This window comes from Zea mays, chromosome 2 (genome assembly GCF_902167145.1).
Source record: "Zea mays cultivar B73 chromosome 2, Zm-B73-REFERENCE-NAM-5.0, whole genome shotgun sequence".
Classification (NCBI taxonomy): domain Eukaryota; kingdom Viridiplantae; phylum Streptophyta; class Magnoliopsida; order Poales; family Poaceae; genus Zea; species Zea mays.
Genome location: NC_050097.1, coordinates 171,034,375 through 171,050,148, shown reverse-complemented (window position 1 = coordinate 171,050,148; position 15,774 = coordinate 171,034,375). Strand labels below are relative to the sequence as shown.

The following is a 15,774-nucleotide window of genomic DNA, read 5'->3' as shown; positions in this document are numbered from 1 at the left end:
GAATTTTATTTTAATAATAGTAATTTATGCATATATTAATTAAGCTAATTTAGTTTTATATAAAAATATATTTGTATACTATTATTAACAAGATATCGGATATATTTATGTGCTATATTTTTATTATAGATGAGTGATCAGAAGAGCGTCCTATAAATTATAGACTAGAAATAAATTCTACTAATACATAAAATCATTTCACATCCTCCACCTCATAAATTTGAGATAGTCTTATATCTGAACTTTGGAAAGTGGTGGAATGTTAAATTCTAGGCTAAATAGTTTACTTTATTAAGTAAATTCTAATTCCTACAAAATGAATGGATTCAAACGCCCCGGGATAGTAATGGCAAACACTACATTTTATGTTTCCAATGAATGTTGAGGCTTCTAATAATATATCGTCACTTATTTATTTCATATATTGTACTACCTCTGTTCTTAAATATATTGACAACATTATTATTTTTTTGAAAACTTTGACCACTCATCTTATTCAACAAAAAGTGTGAAATATTATTTATTTTATTATAATTTGTTTTATCACTTATCTATACTATACTTAGAGCACCAGTTTCAACGGTCGTCCCGCGTCATCTTTTTACAAATAACCCCTCACAGCTATTTCAAATTAATCCGTTGCACGCCTATAGATGACCAAACAGCGGCTCAGCACGAGCCAGATGGCCGCGGGCCACAACTCTGGCCCAGGCCCGTCATACCGACCTGCTAACTGTGTCGGGCCAGCCCATTAGCCCGTCGGACCATTTGATTAAATCAGCGTAAAATGTTAAAAAACGGTGCAGGAGGTGGGGTTCAAATCCATGCCGAGACACTGGGTGAAGCTATCTAACCAGTAGAACATCATGCTCAGATGTTTTTAATATTGAATATAAATTGTATACTAGGTGAATGCTCGTGCGTTGCAACGGAAAAAAATAGTGCACCAATAACATATGTATAACCATGTGTTGTTAATCAATGAGGGCGATTGGTATGATAAATGATTTAGTTTATTATCTGCTCATTTCTCACTTTTTTGTTTGGTTTATGAAGTGGAATAGTTTGATGCGCCGTCCTCACAAGCTAATAACAAAAATAGAGCCCTTCCACCAAAATTCAGAAACAGAACCATGATGCACAACTCATGTGTAACTGGGTTGGGGTAAAAAATATTATTGTTACAATCTCTATCCTCAGGCACATAATAAATCTTGTAGGCACATAATAAACCGAAACTCCTTAGCATATAAATGTAAAATCTTAGAGACTTCACCTCTAACTGAACTAATTACATGTTGATTGAATAATGTCATGTACTTACATATTATCTCAAATTCATCCAGCTGAAATTCATTAGGTAAGACACCCCTCCATTTCCCTGATTTTTAAGAGAAAAAAGGTTTAGTTCTTGCAAAGCATTTAGAACCTACTTAAGAACCTACTTAGAAAGCAATGCACTGGCCGAAAGTTAGCTTACATGTACATGTACTATACTTTCTTTAGCTCCTAGCTTGCAAATGGCGGCGAATGAAGGCAAAGCTTTAGAATGTGTTGGCTGATGGCAATGCTTGTTTCATATGCCACAAATCACGCTCCTCAAAAAAATCCTCTAGTTTTGGAAATCGCATCTGATACCGTTTCAAGTAAACGATCACTGCTGCACCACTGAGAGCGACTACATCGACATATATTGTCAACAACACTTTGTCACCTTCATCATCTTTGTACTACACAGAACAAATCAAGTTGGCTAGTGCAAGAAAATACAAATCATCTTTTAGTTGGTAGAATGATGACTAAAAACCATTTATACCATCACCCATGGTGATGCAAAGACATGGTCACACGGATGATAGCTCAAGCTCATAAAGTATAACGAAAATAGTTATTTTCATCAATATTGTGCATCTAATAAATATCATAGTGGACCTTCACAATATTTGGAAGTTAAATGCTTTGTATGCCTACTAATTCATAGGACCATTATGAGGCTAAAGTCGGTTGATCTTACCAAGAGTTGAACTGCTTCTTTTTTCATCATCAATACTTAATATTTGTCTTACAGAAGATACAATCTCGTCCAAGGTCTCCGAGTCTACAATAATGAATAAAAAATTGAACAATCAGTTATATTTGATGTTGCAACCATATCTTGCATCTGCAGGTAAATTGTGGAACAAATAAATACCACAAGTAAATATGAACCTCAGGTGTGTTGACTGTTGACGACGCAATTGAGGACGGTGGGGAAGCTACTGTTGCCGACCGCACCTTGATCGTGGGCATCTCGATCCCAACCCTACACCAATCAAATGTGCATGCGCTGAGATCGTCACACACCCGGCGAGTGATACGAATTTGAGAGCAACATGTGTAGAGCGGGTGAAGGGCATCTGACCTGGGCATCGTATTCCTTAGCATACTGTTTTGCTTGGGTGAAGATGAGCTTGCAGCTCTCAATGGACTTCTTCTCGGTGGCCCATTGCTCCACAAGTGAAAGAGTTATACATGTTATGTAATAAGCAGTACTCCCTGTAAATCAACCAAATGAACCACGATTTAGAATAGCTTATCACCTGACCCCGCCGCACGATTCACTCGACCAACAATCGCTATGCAGATCGTCCCTCTCCGATACGATGTGAGCACACACCCAGCATCCGATGTCGAGCGTCGTGCAAGAAATTGCAGAAAAAAGAAAATCACCCCACATGTGAGCCACTTGCCATATATGTTTAGGAAGATAACCAACCAGAGGATGGCAGAGTTCTCACCGTATGAAAACTACACCGGCTTAATCTTCCTCACCAGCATGCTCAAGAAGGTAGTTTGTTGCTAGCTCCTTATTCCTATCACTGGCAAAGAATGTTTGAATAACGTGTGCTCTGCCGAACTCCATGGACTCAAGATGAATATAAGAAAATAAATCAAAAGATGAAATCCTTGAAGTGTCGAAGGGCTTGAGTAAGCTTCTCCTTGAAGAAGTTAGAGTTATTTGTGACATCTTCATCCAGAGCAAAGAAATGAGCAGGTAACCCAAACAAGATCATCTAACAACCCTTTATGTCTAACAGAAATCTTGGACTTAAACAACATAGAAAAAAGTTGACGGTTGTCAGCTCACGTCCCAGAGTAATAACTGCTATTATTATCACCCACTACCTTTAAGGAATCAATTATCCAAGTCAGTAACCAATCGGACTCCACCCATACCCACTCATAAGTCACAAGACGTCAGCGGTAGAACACAAGTGCCCTCGTGCATTCATGAAAAAAAAACAATATGCATACTAATTAGGAGTCCAACATGAGACTTACAGTAGGCTTTTTTCTGATTCAAGGCCATAAACAGTGAGGAATGGTTTTGCAAGGTTTTCTTCAGCAGTGTCAACATATATAAACATTATCTGCAATGTCGTGGGAAAACATGTTTAACCAAAACAGTCATCCAGGTGATGTGATTATGGTAAGAAACAAAATAAAAGCACCAATATGTTGGCACCTTTGTCTTGAATGCTCTGGCTATTTCTTCAACCATAGATTCCAGATCTTCAAAACCATAAGCCTCTGCAAAGGTGAAGACCTAGAACAAATTTGCAAGAGAATAAATTTAACTGTCCTTTTGTAAGGATTGTAAGTGTACTATAGTTTTCTTTTGGTCATTATACAGTTAATGGTTTATTGCAGTTGAATGAAACATACATGTGATTGATCAGCAAAGTAGAGAAAAGGCAGAGAGTTCCAACCTGCAGCTTAATAGGGCTTGAATATACTTTACCGGAATTGAGCTCAGTGAATACAGTAATTAGAGGAAACTTGTTGAGCTCCACAGACCGCAAAATTTCCTTTTCTTCAAATTTCCCATCTGCAAAATCCCACTGTATGAGTTACGGCATATGGAACAAGAATTGCAATTTAACCCAGCATATTTGCTTCAGTAATCTGTGGGCCTGTTTGGTCCAGCTTTTTTCTGACCAGCTTTTCTGAAAATCTGGTTGTGGGGAGAATCTAGCTGTGGGGAGAATCTGAGTATCATTACGATTACGTGTGGAGGAAAATAAAGTTGTTCATAGGGCTCAGGATCTAGAAAGTGACGGATTCCTACTATTACAACGACTCAACCGATTATGTGTTTATGTTGATTTTGGATGGTTTTTGCCTCAATGAATTTTATAAAAGCTGGCTGAAAAGCTGAGCGTTTGGCAGTCTGCAACAGCTTTTGGTGGCCAGAAGCTGCCAGAAGCCGAAACAAACAGGCCCGTGTCTTTTCTCCAGTAAACTTTACAAAATACTTACCGAACTTTTCAAACTTCTCTGGCTCGCTTTTAACGAGGCCCACAAATTTCTCCTCAGACGTAATACCTAGAAATAGAACTTCGGCAACACTTGTATCACTGGTTTCTACAAAGTGTACCTCATTGTCTGTGGTTGCTGCCTTCACAAATTCTGCATGGTCTGCTCCCTGCCAAAAATATGGATATGAGTGAGGACTGGATATCTATGAGAACATGGACGGACAGAGAGTAGTTCAATTATCTGCACAAGGTCATATAATCTGACGATTGACCTCGCAATCAGGCATCAACTCTGAAGCTGCAACAACAAATTCCTTCCCATATTTAGTTGCAAAGATCATTTTAAGTTGTAACAGTTCATGTAGATCTGCACATCTTGGAGCAGCAAAACAGATACTTGATATTGCTTCTTTAAGATCAAAAGGACACTCCCTGAAGCCGAAAAAACAAGGAAACACAAATCCGTCAGATTCATAGTCACAAAATCAGTTAATCAATTTTATCAACTATAGCCCGTTTGTATTCAAGAGAAGGAACCAGTATCCCTGCTTTATACTTCAAGATAATATGTCGTAATATAAATTGTAGCAACAAAGAAATTACCAGTAATTCAGAATAGAATAACAAGTGGTTTCAGTCTCATTAAGCAGCTTCCTATAAAGTTAGTAGCCTTACTTCTTTTAACCTGATATGTGATACGGATACAGAAATACTGCAATTAAATGTATTTCTAGTATTGAGCACATGGCTGCCGCCGTGACATTGATCTGGCATGATACTACTACTCAAACAAGTGAACAAATAGTCTACACAAGTCTTGAGCACATGCCTGCCGCCGTGACAATGATCATGCACCAGCAGTTGCTGCGGCCAAATGGATATATATATCACACAAGAATCATGAATGGCCATTCCAGGAGTGTGCCTTGTCACTTTCTAAGAGAAAATGGCCATTCCAGGAGCGAAGCTGTACCTGGCGGACCGTCGGAGGCTGGCACGGCTCATGGACCCGCGGTTCGAGGGCCAGTACAACTCCAGGCAGGCGTTCCAGGCGGCGCAGCTGACGCTCGACTGCCTAGCCGTCGAGCCCCGCAGTTGGCCCTCGATGAAGGAGGTGGTGGAGACGCTAGAGCGGGTGGAGGCGATGAAGAGTCGGGCACGCGACGCGCGTACACCGCCTGGTTCCTGCCCCCCGACGACGACCATGGCGCTTCGCCGACGGCCCACCTGCCCGTTTGCCCCGCCGCCGCGTCAGCGAGCTCGCTCAGCAGCTTCGTGACCCACTCGTCGAACCGTGTGGCCACGGCGAGCGGCACGGGGCCCGGGTTCGTGACGTCGACCCATTCTGGTGCGTTGCTGAAGTCGGCGAGGAAGTCCCTGTCGGAGAAGCTGAGCTGGTACAGCTTGGAGTAGACGGCCACGTCCCTGTGGAGCACGCAAGGCGAGCGGCCGTCCTCGTCGGTGATGGCGGCAAGGGCGTCCTGGAGGCGCTCGACGCAGTCAGCACCCGCGGTGTCCACCCGGAAGAGCACGGCGTGGAACGGGTTTGTCACGGCACAGCGCGTGGAAGTTCTCCACGGTCTTGGGCACCTCGTTGGCGTACAACTCCATCACGATCCGGCCGACCGGGGCACCGCCGATGGTCATGTCGAAGAAGACGTGGGGGTTCGCCATCGAGATCCGAAGCTAGGGTTTAGGGAGGGTTCGGTGGCACCTGTTGTCCGCTTCCTCTTCGTCGGCACCATCGCCAGATCTCTTCGCGGAGGTCGGGCGAGATGAGTGAGAGGGAAGCCGAATCGGATCTAGCGAGTAATCGGATCTAGCGGGTGACTGGTTTTGCCCGCTGCTGCGCTTTGGAGTGGACAGTGGAGGTCTGGACTCTGGAGGGTGGAGACTGGAGGGGGGAAGGGACCACCGCTGGCCGCTTCCTCAATGCGCTTGGGGTTTTTCCGGGTTTGAAATGGGCTCGGCGGTGGCCGACGCGGATGAGGGGCGATGAGGAAGGGTGGGGGCGGGGGCGGCGACACACATCCACGCTCACTGGCGGTGGGCGGCGTTGTTGCTGGCCTCGGTCCTGCTCTCATCGCTCCTCATCTTCGTGTTGCTCTTCTTCTCCTCCCGCGCGCTGCTCATCTCCTTCTCGCCGCTCCCCTCCGCGGCCTTCGTCGAGCCCCTCTTCGTCGAGGCCAAGGAGCGCCCCGCGCGGGGCGCCTTGCCCATGATCGCCTACCTCGTCTCCGGCTCTGCGGGGGACGGTGCTGCGCGGTTGTGGTGGGAAGGGCATGGCGGGCTGCTTCCATCGCGCGTGGGAGGGTGCGCGGTTGTGGCTAGCGCGAGATCCGTGGGGGGCGAGATCCGCGGCGGGGCAGCGAGGGAAGAGAGGAAGGGCAGGCGGGTGTAGGGCGGGGGCTGGCGCGAGATCCGCGAGGGGCGAGATCCTGGGCCGCGGGGAAGGGTGCCTACCTGCTTCCATGCGCGTGCGTGGGAGAGATCGGCAGAACCGTGCACCAATCCGTTGTGTGGACGCCTACGTTAGAAACTTAAGTAGTAGTAGAGATATGTATATACGTTTTTTGTAAAATAAAAAAAATATAATCATGTCGGGCTGGACCAGCAATATGGGCTGAGGCTTGAGACCACATTGGCGCAATGGACTCCATGGTGTTTGAGGTTGCTGAATTGGATGGAGCAACAATGATTTGTCACACTAACAGTTAAATAAAAGGTTATTTGTTGGTAAGAAAGTTAGTAATTGCTACGAAGTAGCATAATTTATATGGAGCACATCCAGTTTTTATTGGTGCCTGACTTTAGCAATCACTCCATATTTTGATCTATATTTTTTATAAGTTTGAGTTCATGTGACTTATTTTAGAAACTTGAACTCACAAACTTTCTCTTATTTGGTCTCTGTATGGTGGAATTATGTCATTTTATGATCTCTATTTGTTCAGTCAGTCGTTGTGAACTCTCTTCTAATCGCTCACTTCATTGGTCGTGTTGTACCAAGATATGTTGCATGGAGTAAACAATAACATCAGTTAGCCAAATCAAAAAAATATTATACGGAGAGTAAAGACAATAAAAAAATCTTTTTTTTTGGTGAATAATTTACGTGGGTATTGTTGTAAGCCGTCGCAACGCACGAGTAACCGACTAGTGGTAGTTTGAGTGTGACTTAAATTTTAGATTTTTGAATAAGATAAGAATAAGACGAGTGATCAAAGTTTTTTTAAAAAAGTCAACAACGTATATTTAAAAACGGAGGGAGTATTTGGTTTATAGTAAACATGTTTTTTGGGGCATCACAAGTTTGAACTGGTGTGTCTATGCTACTTTTGTCAGCACTACTGACGTTGGGAAGGTAGGGTCGATCAAGGTGCAGCAGCACTTGACTTGTCCGTCCCCTCTCCAATCACAGTTATGTACGTATATCCATCTCAGCACCACTCGTTTATATATGCACCTGGATCAATAATCATTTGTCTCTTCCATAAGCGTAGACGGTAGACCTGCCACAGGGCTGGGCCAACCAGTCCCGATCGATCAGCCAGCATGGCGTCCTCCTCCAAACGGTCGCTGCCATGCGTGCTCCTCCTCCTCCTCCTCGCTGTCTTCCACCACGGCTGCTCGTCGGCGAGGGCCCACAGACGTGCCGGCGACATGGAGGGGAGCATGAGCACCGACGACAGCTCGATGATAGAGCGGTTCCAGCGGTGGAAGGCGGCGTACAACAAGTCCTACGCCACGGTCGCCGAGGAGCGGCGGCGGTTCCGGGTGTACGCGCGCAACATGGCGTACATCGAGGCCACCAACGCCGAGGCCGAGGCGGCGGGGCTCACGTACGAGCTCGGCGAGACGGCCTACACCGACCTCACCAACCAGGAGTTCATGGCCATGTACACGGCGCCCGCGCCGGCGCAGCTGCCCGCGGACGAGTCGGTGATCACCACGCGCGCGGGGCCGGTTGACGCCGTCGGGGGCGCGCCGGGCCAGCTGCCGGTGTACGTGAACCTGTCCACCTCCGCGCCGGCGAGCGTGGACTGGCGAGCCAGCGGCGCCGTGACGCCGTTGAAGAACCAAGGCCGATGTGGTACGCACAATCCGTAACTGACACCATCATCATTCTGTCCTTCCTGGCACCTGTCATTTGCCACCAGTTGTTGCTCTTGCCTGTCCCACATGCATGCATGCTTGTCACTGCGCAAAACACACATGCTTTTGTCCTGGATGGACGGGTTCACCCGGAGCGAGGCGTCGCTGGCCAACGCCGTGGCGGGGCAGCCCGTGGCCGTGTCCATCGAGGCCGGCGGCGACAACTTCCAGCACTACAAGAAGGGAGTGTACAACGGGCCCTGCGGGACCAACCTCAAACACGGCGTCACCGTCGTCGGCTACGGCCAGGAGGCGGCCGGCGGCGACAGGTACTGAATCGTCAAGAACTCGTGGGGGCAGGGGTGGGGCGACGGCGGATACATCAGGATGAAGAAAGACGTCGCCGGCAAGCCGGAGGGGCTCTGCGGCATCGCCATCCGCCCGCCCTATCCACTAATGTGACATGGTGGTGTGCATCTGTTTTCGTTTTAATTATCATTTTATTTTATTAATTAAACAATAAATAAGTAGTCAACATATGGATCGACTCAAACATTTGCAGTTACGTGTACCAGTACACTTGTTGTAAATAATAATCCATGGCATCTCGCGTGTAAACTTTATTCTGGTGCGAAAACGGCTTCTGCAAATGAAGGTTTGTACTTGTACAATTTTGTCGTCACTATCAAGCAAAGCAATCGCCATTTACTCACCTCACTCCGTCTCAAATAAAAATTTGTTTTACCTTTTTACTGGATTCATACAATAATTAAATTAATATATGTGTTTTATATATGTCTAGGTTCATAATCATCCATATGAATATAGACATAAAAGTTTATAGCTAAAACGACTATTATTTTAGAACGGATGGACAAGATAAACAGAAAAATAGTCAATCCTTAGGTTGATCATGGTATGCGAGAGAGTAAATTATAAAGTAAGTAAGACATAATGGGTCAGAGGACACTTGCTTTTACCAAGTTGCTGGTCAGGGACTTCTCCTGCAACTCCCTTGGGAAACATGGACTCGTTGTATATACAAAGTAATCATTCATTCAACACACTTGGTGAAGTAACAAAAGAACAGTACACCAAACAGTTGCAACAGAGTAAACATATGTTCATCAAAAAGGTACAAACAAAGAGGTGTGCCCTTAGCCTAGGGTAGATCACTATACAAAGTGGTTCATTATTCACTAACCAAGTCTATGTGGTTATAGCACTTGTTCAGGTATAATTAGTTTAGTGATGGGATTACACATCATATAATGTTAAGCCTATAAACTTGAGTATTTGAATATTTGTTAGGGTTTCCTATCTTTGTTCTATTTCTATTAAGGCTCCAATAGCATAATCTTTAAACTAGGGATCAACTATAAATTGAGATACCAAAACAGTGGATGACCATACTTTCAGCAGATAGACAAAAACAAAATGAACAAAATGCAATTTGAAGCACCTAATTCGACATTAATATGGCTAAGTTATGAATTTTACAGGTATTTGGGATTTAAAACTCTAAATTAAATGCATTTTATTGATTAACTGAAGGTCTGAGGGCCTAACTGCAAGGTTCCAGGAGCTCAGATGAAAAGAAAATGGACAGTGGGTTTATTTCCAGAAACATGGGGGCTTTAGTTGAAAATGCGGGCGAAGGGGTATCATGCTTCCTCGGCCGCCGGATCTCGGATCCACGACTGAGATTAAAAACGGCGAAGGGCGGGCGCAGAGCGTGGGTGCGACCGATAGGTGGTGGCCAGGGCTCGGCGACTCAGGTGCTGGCGTGGGGACTGGCCAGCTAGGCCGAGCGGTCAGTGGCCTAGGCAGGGCTGTGCTGACAGGCGGGGATCCGCCGGTTGGTGACCCAGAGAAGGGAAAGGGAGTGGGCTAGCGCAGCTGCCGAGTGGGGTCGAGCGTCAACGACTCAAAGAGGGGGGAAGGAGGACCAGCGCGGGGAGGCTGCCAGGCGGGGCCCAGCCGTCAGAGCTGCCTTCTTCCTCCGACCGCGTGTGCATGGGAATGGGGAGGGCCCCAGCAACGCTCTGGTGAAATAGGGAACGTGGGGGCGACAACGGTTGACCGAAGGACCACGGCGCGACGGAGCAATGCCGTCGTCGGTCATCATCGACGACTACACGACGAAGAAGAGAGAACGGGGGAGAGAGAAAAGAAAGTCCGGCCAGCGAGCTTACCTTGGGTGAGGCTCGACTGGGGCAGAGCTTCAGGCAGCGATGGCGGACCACGGTCGGGAACGGCGGGGCGATCTCGTCGTGGGGAATCTGGAGCGCGAGCAACTCGATGGGGGAGAGCTCCGAAGAGCTCGGGGCGAGGGTGGTTTGGGCGAGAGAAATGAGACGAGGGGAGGAGTGGGCGTGCGTAGATGCTCCAAAAGGGGTCAGGGACGACGGTTTCGCATGGACGCGGTGGGGGCGCCGTTCTCAGCGTGCGTGCGCACGGAGTGGGAGAGGTGGCTGCGGGCGCGCTCGGAGCCGCTGGCGGGCGGGGCCCATCGAGCATAGAGAGGGAGCGGGTGTGCAGGCGAGTGGGGTAGCGCCGATAGGCGGGACCCACAGTGCAGAGAGAGGGGAGAGCGGGCACGCGAGCGAGATGGAGCGGACCCAGCTGCAGAGAGAGAGAGAAGAGAGAGAGGAGGGGGAAGCGGGCGTGGGTAGAGCGGGCCAGTTGGGTCGAAAGGCCGCGGGGGGGGGGGGGGGTTGGGCTCCTTTAGGTTTTCTTTTATTCTGAAATTTGAATTTCATTTTCTTTTTATTTTCTCCTTTTGATTGAAAAGCAAAATAGCCACAAATTCAAATTAAAACACTTCAAGCATATGCATCAAACCAAAACAAGGTAGGAGGGTCAGCATGATGCAACACCTCATAATTACCTCAAGGTTTTATCTACTAGGAAAGTAAGTACAACTCCACCAAAATAAGAACACTCCTTCTAAAGGAAAAAGGAAACGGGGTTAATAGATAAAAGAAAGGGAGTAACACATGAATTTGTAGACAAAAGCAAAGAAATTTGTAACCCCAATTTCAGGGTGTTACACTAATTTCCTATTCTATGCTTCAATATCTACATCTAAACTGGCTATAAGAAACTTGCAATTAGGGCTCGGCTCAGTGACTGAACGGGCTCGGCTCAGCTCGTCCACTTGGCAAGCTAGAGAAAGAGGCTCGACATGGGCTCACGAGCCATTTCCCGATACTTATTATTGCATTATTTAGTGAATTAACATTATATAAATTTAAAATATGGAATTATTATTTAACATTATGAGTAATTTAAATTATAAATTGTAATATATTCATCATTAAGGACAAAAACGAGCTAGTATTCATAAAATTATCTAATATTCATCGTTATTCTATAAACTGGTTAATTTGACATGGCTCACGAGCCACTGAAAATCAAGCTCGAAAAATAGGCTCGGTCGGTTCATAGCTTATTTTTCAGTCCTACGTGTAATCAATAGAATTAGATGTGTAATCACTTAATTATTATGCACTGAGTAAAGGGTATGTGCAAAAGCAAACGTAGGCATGGCGCACCTTGGCTTTTACTATCCTCCGCCACTGCTGAGTGGGTGGGACCACGGAACGGACAAAATCTATACTATACCGCAGCAGGCAGCAGAACGCCCTCCATCCCACCACGTCACAGCTCCTGAATCCGGATAAGCTCACCGTTATTAACTGCAACAATGGACTGCTGTAGGGAATCCATACAATACAACGAGGCCTCGCTTTTTCGAAAGAAAGAAGAGGTGTGAGAGAACAGTAATAAAGGAAGCGAGGAAGGAGGTCAGTCAGACCTCAGTCAGTGTATACTCGCAGAAGTCAAGACAGACAGACACCGTCGTGTTGTTGCCGCCATCCTGAGGAGAGATGATACTCGTGGCGATCATGGCGGAGCTACTGGAGGAGTACACGGCGGCGGTGGCGCGCGCCGTGGAGCGCCTGCTCTCATCCGCGGCGCCGCGGCGCATCCTGCCGCGCCGGGTTCGCTTCCTCGTCCTCCGGAGCCTCCCCTTCGCGTCCCCACCACCACCACCGATGGCTGCTGCGCCACCGCCACCGCCACCGCCGCCGCCCCACGCCACCGTTCTTACCAGCTGATCTGCTGTCTAGCGCTGTACTTGAGCTCTGCATCTCTTCTTCTGCGTCTCTTTCAAGTGTTTTGCTGGATCAGCGCTTCCATTCGCTGCTGGCCGGGTGGATGGTGGTGGTGGTAGTGGATATAGTAGATAGGGAACCGATTGCTGTGTGTGTAATAAAACGCAGGGATGGAAATTATATTGACTGCTATACGTATATGTATGTTTTAAGTTATATAGATATGTATTTGTTTGCAGGTTGGAAATTACTAGATACCATGATTAACAGACCTCGAGCAAATTTAGTCTTCATGCCCCCCCTGCAAGTTCTTGCTCAACAGATGTCACATGGGAGTGGGGAGAATCACGAAGATAATTCAAAGTGTCACTGTCTTCAGTACCGCCCTCGTGACACGTGCGGTGCGGCGCCGTCCATTTATTACAGAGACAGCAACGGGTATAATACGATCAGGAAGTGCCATCTCATGTCTGTACTTGCAAGGCATATAAAGATCTATCTATTACCTAAAATATCTAGACTCGCGCATATGTCAAACAATTTATTTATTCGTATCTATACCATGCACTTTTTTTCCCAGTTTTTGTAATAAGGACCGAGATATATACCCCCTCATATGATTTTAGAGGTGTTCAGCGACTTGTACTACTTTGTCCATATTAACGTAGGAGGGGTAATGGATCGCGATCCAAATGTTTCTTCACTGTTTTATAACGTATTAAATAAATTTTAATTTAAAAATTAATAAAATATAGTAATTTTTAAATTTTACAGTGTAAAATTTAGAACTCATTATCATCTCTAGAGACATGTTTAGCGCTTACCTATTCACGTCGCTACGCAAATAATTGTGCTCACAAGGACTCAAGCCTCAGGCAGCATATACGATTCTGATCGATTTTTCAAATATAAAAGACAACTAATGGACTGCATGATACAACTCTGCATCCTCTAGATTATAGATACAATATACATAGAGAGTCGTGTAGAGACGGTCTATTCGCAGAGAGCCAATCTCTTATTTTTTACTTAGCCTTTAGTGACCACTCAAGAGACCCCTCATTTAATTAGGTTGTACAAGACCTCCGGTTTCGTCCTCGTCGGAAGACGCTGCAACAACCAATCAATCTAAGTTTAATTGATGTCTACAATACACCTACAAACCTATTTAATAAGAGCAAAAACTCTACCCTAATTAATCACTCCTGGTATACATAATTATGTCTTGAACGACCTCTAAATCATGTACGAAGTGAGTATACCTATTGATTGAGATTAAGGATTGTAAACAAATGCAATGAGGCAATTAAGGAAAAAACGACAACTACTCCTTATTGCATATGTTTGGTTGGTCGTATCAGATAGTCAGACTTACATGCACAGGTGCAGTTTACGTTTTTTGTGGACGTGCTTTTACCAGTATCTGGATACGTGTGAAAGTTGTGTATTTGTTTGTCCAGACTGTGGCGAGCCGTGCTGCATATATACAGGTATCCAATTACACGTATTGTGATCGATGGCAAGCCCATTCGATCCGGGCGTCTAGGTCGTGTGGCACCTTATAGGTTATAGCTTGCACAGAATGATGCTACAAAGCGTTGAGAGCGAAGGTCAAGGGTAGGCTTTCATCTCATTGATGAGAAACATATTCGACACAAATAGGTTTGCCGAGGTGTAATATCGGAGTAGAAGAGTGGTTAACGAAGACCCAGGGATAAAAGGACTAGTCTACAAAGGATTGTAGCAACGTTGTTTGACATCATTGACGGAGACAGTCCACGACAAGAGCCTGACTGCCCTGGTACCATTATAACTTTCTAAATTTTACATAAAGTCCTTATTCAATAGAGACTAATAAATTTCAAAAGAGTAGATACATAATACTAACATTATTCAAGTAAACAATTTGTTTAATACAAAAAAATTAAAAAGTGATACGATGAATACCTCAAGAAGTTAGAAAAGGAGGCAAATTCAATCATCTTTCTAGTCTTACCTTGAAACCTTCTCGGGGCCTGTTTGGTTCAGCTTTTTTCTGACCAGCTTTTCTGAGAATCCGGCTGTGGAGAGAATCTGGCTGTGAGAAAAATCTGAGTATCGTGAGGATTACGTGCGGAGAAAGATGAAGTAGTTCAAATGTTTCAGGATCTAGAAAGCGATGAATTCCTACTATCGTGACGACTCAACCGATTTTGTATTCATGTTGATTTTAGACGATTTTTACCAAAACGATTCTTATAGAAGCGGACTGAAAAGCTGGGATGTTTGGCAGTCCGCAGCACCTTTTGGTGGCCAGAAGCTGAAAAAAGCCCAAACAAACGGGGCCTCGATATGGTAGAGTCGTCAAGTTTTTTAAATATTCCCCGTTCGATGTAGCGCACCATCAAATAAATAATTCTAACCATTTATCAGTCACCTTGTTTCGTAAATTAGTCTCATAATTTTCATCGCTAAAAATACCCTTCCAACCTATACTGCTATAGATAGGCTAACTCCAGTAACTTCGTCCATATAGACGTGTATGTTTACAAATAAGAGCTTAAAAATAGAGAGTGTAATAAAAAGTAAGATAATAAGAGCATGTTTGTTACGTCGTCTAAGCCGTCACAGCCCGCCGCATTTCAACTGCCGCAGTTGTGACGGCCAATTTGACCACCGCAAGTTAGACGCAGTATAGTGGTCGAGACGCCACACTAAATAGGCCCTTAGGCTATCCGCAAGCGTTCCCCCTAAATTTTTCCCCCTATATCACTTTTTTGGGTCACATCATCAACATTTCACCCCCTATTTTTTCATCACTCGCAGCGGTTCGCCCTAAATACCCCCTATATCCCATTACACTATAAAATATCATTTTCTATACATATTTTTCATCTACTATAAATTTTTTATCTACTAACAATTAGAAGTGGACCCACGTGAACAATGTTTAGAGGGAGAGAGAGAGGCACACGCCAGAACGAGGGGGAGAGAGAACCTTACCTCTGCGTAGGGTGCTTGGCAGGGAGAGCCGCTGCAGCACTAGCGGCTGCCCTGTAGCCGCCATGCAGCTACAGGCGAAGGGGAGGGGGCGTCCCGCGGTATCCGCTGCGGACAGCCTTAAGTCTGCTCTGCAGCGTGGGAGGACCATTGCTGGGCCAGGGAACGCGGTCGCCGCTGTGAGGGCCGGCGAGCGCGCTTGGCCGTGGCACGGGGCAAGAACGGCCATAGGCAACGCATCCGAAGACAGAGACATGGGAGACAGGGAGAGAAGAAGAAAT

The 15,774-nt window shown here is 45.8% G+C and overlaps 1 protein-coding gene and 1 pseudogene across 2 annotated transcripts; both read left to right on the top strand.

Annotated features, from left to right (window-relative positions):
- Nucleotides 1–7,811: 7,811 nt before the first annotated feature.
- Nucleotides 7,812–9,061, top strand: LOC100384003 (thiol protease pseudogene; annotated as a pseudogene). Its single transcript, NR_159809.1, has one exon. The product of NR_159809.1 is annotated as a thiol protease pseudogene (transcript).
- Nucleotides 9,062–12,123: 3,062 nt separating this feature from the next.
- LOC111590888 (mitochondrial fission regulator 1) lies at nucleotides 12,124–13,238 on the top strand. Its single transcript, XM_023301790.1, has one exon. It carries the CDS (start codon nucleotides 12,287–12,289, stop codon nucleotides 12,515–12,517), a length of 231 nt encoding a protein of 76 aa, XP_023157558.1. The 5' UTR covers nucleotides 12,124–12,286; the 3' UTR covers nucleotides 12,518–13,238.
- The last annotated feature ends 2,536 nt before the right edge of the window (nucleotides 13,239–15,774 follow it).

Bases quoted from the DNA above. Each gene is read 5' to 3' on its own strand.
- LOC111590888 (XM_023301790.1), top strand. From the start codon at position 12,287: ATGATACTCGTGGCGATCATGGCGGAGCTACTGGAGGAGTACACGGCG.